Source organism: Oncorhynchus keta, unplaced genomic scaffold, assembly GCF_023373465.1.
Source record: "Oncorhynchus keta strain PuntledgeMale-10-30-2019 unplaced genomic scaffold, Oket_V2 Un_contig_3141_pilon_pilon, whole genome shotgun sequence".
NCBI lineage: Eukaryota > Metazoa > Chordata > Actinopteri > Salmoniformes > Salmonidae > Oncorhynchus > Oncorhynchus keta.
Window position 1 is genome coordinate 4,606 of NW_026287098.1, and position 8,391 is coordinate 12,996.

Sequence of the window (8,391 nt, forward strand, 5' to 3'; positions counted from 1 at the left end):
AATCTCTTAGTTCTAGTCTGAAATGATACCATATAACCTACTCCCTACATAGGGCTCTGTTTAAAAGAAGTGCACTATGTGGGCTATATAGAGAATAGGGGGCCATTTGAGAGACAGTCCCAGTGTTCTCTGGACTGGAGATCCTGAGCAGAGCTATCACTGGCAGGAGGACCACATAGAACATGTTTTCCAGGTCCTCTATGGTCACATTCATAGAAAGAAATACAACAACTTTAAGTGACAGCATTTCCTCCCCCTTTCTCCATTCCAGTGTTTCCCATTTCTACATTGGCAAGTGTCAGATAGACAGTGTGGGGCTGTCCATATACAGGTACTGTCGTCTAGCCCCGTACCTGGCTGGGGTCCACACTGGCCTGTACAAACGCATGCGCTGGAATGTGGAGAGACCCAGAGTGAGCCTGCAGCAGGAAACAGATGGCGAGATGGAGGGACATCCAGAGGAGGACATGCCAGTGGCAGGGAACGAGAGAGCCACCAACACAGAGTAGTGAGTGAGAGAGAGAGAGAGAGAGAGAGAGAGAGAGAGAGAGAGAGGGGGAGCTAGAAAAGTGTTAAAGTAAGGCACAACATGCCAATAAACAATCATTGTAAAATTAGTGTCAAGAAAAATGTGGGACTCTTTTGATCTGAGATGTTCGATGACAATGTGCATTTTCGAAATTCAGGCCTAAGAACAGTCGGATCAGATGGCATCTCTCACTGCCTGTGTGACTGTGTGTGTGTTTCTCGTGCAGCTACTTACTGTGCTACGAGGACGTCCCTGAGGAGCCTGCTTAGGGGGGCGATGGAGAGGGAAAAGGGGAGACGGTTGCTATAGGCAATATGGTCAAGATGTGGTCAATCGGTCAGTGGATCCAAACGTATCCTGACCCCGTGAGAGGCGACATCAACGACTGGTACAAAGTCACACTCCGATCGTTTCACAGCACTCTTTCATCTTTGACATGTTTAAAGAATACTTAAGAGTCAGGACCATGTTAATATAACTCACACTGTGTGTGTGCCTGAGTGTGTGTTTGTGCATCTCTATGCGCGTGTGTGTGTTCGTGTTCGTTCCAGGGTGCTGTGCTGGATTCCTCAGGCTAGGTACCACAGGCTGTTGTGCCTGGGAGGAGAGGAGCCCTCTGCTTGCAACGCTACTGACTGCCTGCTGGGGGCGTTGTTTTCTCAACAGAGCCCAGTGGAAGGTCCCAGTCGTGAAACAACATAACGGAGACAATCCACTGTTCTGGTTCTGCCTTTGGCCATAACATGTTCTCAATGATTTAAAGGATTTAACAGGACTTATTGTTAGCTTTACATTGTGTTATGTTCGGCTAATATTTTCAAATCTAAGTAACTATTGAGAAGGACTTTAAGGACTGAACACTGACATAGGACTGACATAAGGACTGGACACTGACAAAGCTTTGGTTCCTACTAGACAGTCATCCATGACAAATATTTTCCTTATAGTTCCTTACATATTGTATAAAAACAAATATAATTTATAAAGACAGCGGGTTTTATTACCAGTTCCCTACCAGCTAGTGATAGATTTGAACTGTATCTGATGTTGTCTATTCATATTCAAGGTTTTATTGAGCGTGTGTTACTGTATTCTGTGGTTGTTGGAAATCATTTTGTATGATCAGAATAAAACTATTGACCTGCCATTCATTTGCACGGGAGTGTTATTTTGTGAAAGAAAACAATTTATTGAAAATAAATGATTGTGTAAATATTTTAATAACATGGGGTCTCAGAACTGTACTTACATTGTAAATGATTTGTTTGTAAACAATGGAGTAATACAACATTACAGTTTGCCATATGGTTAAGATTTTCTTTATTGATAATATTTCACGTTTGCAGTGCTGTTCTATCATGCAAAATAGCATACTGTGACAACTAGGTAGTTCAGAATGAAGACCTTTCTGTTCCAGAATCATTTCTAGTCCTGTCCTTGCCGCAGTTATTTTTTTGCTCACTTGAACCATTTAGTTGTGACATCACAATGTCTTATGTTTGCCAAAGATTCTAAAGTTCTAAATTTGAGCATTCTATACTTCTATATTTATAGACATGTATTCTGAATTCAGACTGCTATAATACAGCACTCGTGTTGGTTGCATTGCTCGATTGTTTAGTTCTTATTTTGGATTTAGTTCTAGTACAGTTTTGAAGTTTTTAGTTGAGTTTTCTGTCAATAAATATTTTCTAGTTTACTGGTCTCCTGGGGATAACTTGGAGCAAATATGGATGACTCAACATCCATCCAAGGGTCTTCTTGGGTCCATTGTTACCTTGATGAGCTGGTAAGTTTGCCATTAATTATACAATAGCTCTCATGTGTTTAAGCATCTACTTTGATGTTCTCCTTTTAGTATTTAATAGGTTTTGGGCTGACAACATCCATGATAAATCTGATATCCTGAACAAAATGGCATTGTCATGGCCATAAAATAAAACATCCTGTGTGATTCCACTGCTAATTTTAAACTCCTACTGTGTGTACAGATGCTGAAGGTGAAGGATCGCCAGAGACTTCATGAGATTGAGCAGGAAGTTCATAGAGAGCTGAGCGTGACACCAAGCCAATGTCACCAGTCTCCAGGAGAGGTATACTGATACTTTTCCATTCCCTAAACTATAGTACATCATTGCTATATACTACACCATTGCTATCACCCACATAGACTGTTTATTTACCTGTTATTGCACCTTTAGTTCACAAAGGAACAGTATGAACTAATGTCTTCTTCCCCTCTTCCATCTCAAGGTAACCATGGAGGGGCAGCAGCTCCTGACTGACAAGGCCAAGCCATCGGTTCCTTCCCATGAGCCTCTTGGTTCTGCAGCTCTGATGAGTGGCGACACAGCAGATATTCTCTCAGAGAAACAGGCCCAACCTGAGATCAGGTCAGATGAGATGCTCCAGGTGGAGTTCCCCAGTCAGACCCAGGTGGAGATTCCACAAGAGGTCAGGGAGGTCATGGACAGCCTGCTGGACAAGGTGGCAGATGGAGAAGCACAGGAGAAGAATGTTGAGGTCCTCGTGGCAAACCTGAACCCCTATCCTCCCTCATCCTCAGAAGTTTACGTCATAAAGGTCCTGGACAGCCAGGTAGACAAGGTAAGACAGGATCCTTTATTTGTGAAATTTTGTTGTATACTACACTGTTAAAAAAGGGATCCAAACAGGTTCTTTGGCTGTCCCCATAAGATAACCCTTTTTAGTTCCAGGTAGAACCTTTTTCGGTTCCATATACAATCCTCTGTAGAAAGGGTTCTATCAGGCCTCTCGCGTGGTTAAGGGCACTGTACTGCAGCTCCAGCTGTGCCACCAGAGACCCTGGGTTTGCGCCCAGGCTCTGTCGTAACCGGCTGCGACCGGGAGGTCCGTGGGTCGACGCACAATTGACCTAGCGTCGTCCGGGTTAGGGAGGGCCTGGCCGGTAGGGATATCCTTGTCTCTTCGCATACCAGCGACTCCTGTGGCGGGCCGGGCACTGCGCGCGCTAACCAAGGTTGCCAGGTGCACTGTGTTTCCTCTGGGCTTCTGGGTTGGCTACATGCTGTGTGAAGAAGCAGTGTGGCTTGGTTGGGTTGTGGATCGGAGGACGCATGACTTTCAACCTTTGTCTCTTGCGAGCCCGTACTGGAGATGTAGCGATGAGACAAGATAGTAGCTACTAAAACAATTGGATACCATGAAATTGGGGAGAAAAAATTGGTAAAATTCCCCCAAAAAAGAACCAAAAGGGTTCTTCAAAGGGTTCTACTATGGGGACAGCAGAATAACCCTTTAAGGTTCTAGATAACACCTTTTTTTCTAAGTGTAGTACTAAACCTGTACATGTAATAAGAAATACACTACAAGACGTGATAGGTAGTAAAGTATTGCAATGCCTTTATTTCTCTTCTATGTGAAGGCAAGGAAGGTTGAGGCCCTTGACCTTAGCACATGTCCCATACTCCAAACGGTCCTCACAGACACTGAGACCGTGATGAAGACTGCATACAAGATCATGCCGAAGACGATTGTGGTACTTGGTTCAAACATCAAGCATGTCATCACCCAGGTGCTTCTTCAAGTAGATCCCCAAGCCTTTCAGGGGGGAGTGTATTTGGAGACACCTGCTATCATCAACGACACCCAAGCTCTTCTGTGGTCTATTCCCTGGGTCGAGGTCACTGAGGAGGAGGAGCTGTTGAACGGTCAGCAGTCCATTGATGCTTATGAGGTGGCTAAGACTGTCATCAACAACCTTAAGCAAGTGCTGGGCCCAAAACCGGTGCTGGCGAGAGCACTGGGAATCAGGTCACACATCTTGACAAGGTACATTGTTCATCTCGTAGGTCTATGCATTGCTAAGACAGTGCCCGTTGTTTATACTGCCAATGAAGAGGAGAGACGTATTAGTCAGGATATGGTGAACATCTGTCCTCTACCTGCTAGATTGATCATTAGTGGAGAACTATTCAGTGACTTCATAGTGAAGTTTATTCTAAAACTTCATCCAATGAACGGACGCGGTACTAAACAGCTTGACCAACAGGCTCTGCTCTTACTGGTCGTTAAAATGGCCTCCGTTGCTTTTAACATCTTGAGGAAGATTCCAGGTATATCTGTGGATGAAAATCTGTGCCCCCCCTTCTGCAACATGAGAAAGACTGTGTTCCACATGCAGAGTGCCATGATACATCAGTTTGGCACGACAATCAAGATTAAAAAACTGGTTGCCATGAAGGACACGGTGATCATCTCCACCATCCCCAGCGCTATCTGTGAGGGGATCCTGATGGTGTACAAGGGCATCAGTGACACCTATCCGCTTCAAGTCCTCGGCCCACGGTGTCCAATAGCTAGGAGCTGCGAAGAGGCTATGGAGAGCAAACTCTTTGCAGTAGCCCTACCCGAAGACCTTAGGAAGACCATCTACAATCACTACGGGTCCCGGGTTGGGAAACTGGCACTGTTCCTGAAGGCTTTCCCCCTTAATGACCGCATCAAGTTGGAATACATCCGTCGTGTTTCTCTGCCTCGTTCCTCCAACAGAGATGTAGTCTGGATCGACCCCAAATACTTTGTTGGGGACGACGATGAAGAGGTTGTAACATCAAGCAACACAATGCCTGATAATCCTCTTGCTCTCGACGTCAGTCAGGCTGCCTTTTGAAGCAGTTCCCACAGACTGATGTTTTCGAGGTAACCACAAAGGACTGTGGAAAGCCTGTGCAAGAACCGGCTCAGACGGAGACCGAGAGGAACAAACCAAAGATGACAAACCTTGATATTGTTCCTGTTATTCTTGTCAGGAAAGTCTTTGACTCTGTTTTTGCAGATTCATATACAATCAAGCAGCAATACGGTTCATGGGAAGACGTCTCACTTTGCAATGATATGGTAGAGCACCTACATATCCAGGTTCAGAAAGAGGCATTGAAATACCAAAACCAAAGACTGTTCTTACGCACTCTGAGGAAGCTCAACGATGAGCCGGACAAGATGGCCAAATTCTTAGAAGACGTCTCACTCTCTATCAAGAGCAAGTACTTCAGGACTTTCCATGATTGGCCAATGGTTAAAGCCCAGCTATACCCAGAAATACAGTCTCTGCTGGTCTGCGATATCATGGTCAGAGAGATCATGGCTCACCTGAGGCCTACCTTGACCTTCGCCAAGGACACCAAGAAGGGTGATGACCGGCCATACTGCATCAACATCCCGGTCAAGAGAGAGACCAGAACCCCGGATGATACAGGTAGAACAATGCTACTGTTGGTGTTGTACATTCAGAATCAGGCCTAGTCTCTTGTAAATGACTTGTATTCCACAATGTTCTTTCATTCACAATTTCACAACAAAATCCGATGTAGAGTCAACTGCTACAGTAACAGTCAGCTAACCAGTTGGACAATAACAATTTGAACTGCTCCCTTCCTTTCAAATGTACTATCTTGTCACATTTCCATTTCCCCTAGACAAGACCAAGCTGGAGCTTTGCATTGAGAAAGCCAGTGCTGACAGAATGAAGAAACTCCTCACCCCACTTGAGAAGGTAAGCTACACTGTTTTCTGTATTGTCTCATTGATAATATCAGTCCATTTGAATGTTGTCTGTTCCTTAATGAGCTGCAGCTTCAGCATTGAAAGGTTGCTGATGGCGATGGCTTCCTGAGGTTTGTTTCCACTACAGGAGGGGAGGAGGGCTAATAATTATGTTTGGAATTGAGTAACTGGAATGGCATCAAACACATGGAAACTGTGTGTTTGATGTGTTCGATACCATTCCATTAACACCATTCCAGCCATTACTATGAGCCCGTCCTCCCCAATTAAGGTGCCTGTAGTTTCCACTCACCAACTATGTTTGTTCACAGGAACCCGAACCCTTCTGGAAGATGGGATCGATGGCAATGATGGAGGAGGAAAATAATAAAAGAAGAAGGTGAAGAAGAGGGGTTGCGGCTGGTTCTGGGGTGGGTTTGGCCGTAAGAGAAAAACAGCGAAAGAATTCCCACAGACTGTTGTTTTCGAGTCAACCACAAAGGACTGTGGAAAGCCTGTGCAAGAACAGACTCAGACGGAGACTGAGAGGAACAAACCAAAGGTGACAAACCTTGATATTGTTCCTGTTATTCTTGTCAGGAAAGCCTTTGACTCTGTCTTCCCAGTTTCATGTACAATCAAGCAGCAATACGGTTCATGGGAAGCTGTCCCACTTTGCAATGATATGGTAGAGCACATACATATCCAGGTTCAGAAAGAGGCATTGAAATACCAAAACCAAAGACTGTTCTTACGCACTCTGAGGAAGCTCAACGATGAGCCGGACATCATGGCCAAATTCTTAGAAGACGTCTCACTCTCTATAAGGAGCAATTACCTCAGGACTTTCCATGAGTGGCCAATGGTTAAAGCCCAGCTATACCCAGAAATACAGCCTCTGCTGGTCTGCGATATCATGGTCAGAGAGATCATGGCTCACCTGAGGCCTACCTTGACCTTCGCCAAGGACACCAAGAAGGGTGATGACCGGCCATACTGCATCAACATCCCGGTCAAGAGAGAGACCAGAACCCCGGATGATACAGGTAGAACAATGCTACTGTTGGTGTTGTACATTCAGAATCAGGCCTCGTCTCTTGTAAATTACTTGTATTCCACAATGTTCTTTCATTCACAATTTCACAACAAAATCCGATGTAGAGTCAACTGCTACAGTAACAGTCAGCTAACCAGTTGGACAATAACAATTTGAACTCCTCCCTTCCTTTCAAATGTACTATCTTCTCACATTTCCATTTCCCGTAGAAAAGACCAAGCTGGAGCTTTGCATTGAGAAAGCCAGCGCTGACAGAATGAAGGAACTCCTCACCCCACTTGAGAAGGTAAGCTACACTGTTTTCTGTATTGTCTCATTGATAATATCAGTCAATTTGAATGTTGTTTGTCCCGTACTGAGCTGCAGCTTCAGCTTCAGCATTGAAAGGTTGCTGATGGCGATGGCTTCCTGAGGTTTGTTTCCACTACAGGAGGGGAGGAGGGCTAATAATTATGTTTGGAATGGAGTAACTGGAATGGCATCAAACACATGGAAACTGTGTGTTTGATGTGTTCGATACCATTCCATTAACACCATTCCAGCCATTACTATGAGCCCGTCCTCCCCAATTAAGGTGCCTGTAGTTTCCACTCACTAATTCTGTTTGTTCACAGGAACCCGAACCCTTCTGGAAGATGGGATGGATGGCAATGATGGAAGAGGAATATAATAAAAAGAAGGAGAAGAAGAAGGGTTGCGGCTGGTTCTCGGGTTTGTTTGGCCTTTAGAAAAAAAAAACAGCGGAAGAATTGTGGATGGAGGATTGTCGCAGGCGCGGATACTAGAAATCACATCCACACAAACCAAGTGTATGGACGCACACACATTTACACAGAGACAGATATAACAACAAGGCCTACCTCAGATCCTAAAAAGACATTGTATGTTGCCTGTCTAATACTGTCTTATTTTCCATTTTGGGATACAGGATGTTTTGAGAGACTGTTTTGGCACCAAACAATTTTCTCTCTGAACTTTTATTTGAAAAAATAAACACTTTATTTGAAGTATTTTGCGTGACTTTGTTTTCAAAAGACATGTCTTTTATGACTTTATTTCTGATACATATATTTTACATTCCATATAGAGGAGCCTGATGCTCAATGTAACCAATAACCATCCATTGTATTGTTTTATGGTGTGGCCTGAAAATCTGTGTTTTAAATTGTTGTTTTTGATTAGATCAACACATTTACTTTGCTTAAAAATACAGTATGTTTCGAATTTTGGGCTTTTGGGATAATTTATACAATAGACGTTTCAAATGAATCGGTTAATT

At 44.1% G+C, this 8,391-nt stretch overlaps 1 protein-coding gene across 1 annotated transcript; it reads left to right on the forward strand.

Annotated features, from left to right (window-relative positions):
- Positions 1-271: 271 nt before the first annotated feature.
- On the forward strand, positions 272-1,231 carry LOC127923728 (UPF0575 protein C19orf67 homolog; the record flags this gene model as incomplete). Its single annotated transcript, XM_052507788.1, has 3 exons — positions 272-413; positions 799-917; positions 1,081-1,231. Coding segments are annotated over 3 exons (412 nt in total), but the record flags the coding sequence as incomplete, so codon positions are not given.
- Between the last annotated feature and the right edge of the window lie 7,160 nt (positions 1,232-8,391).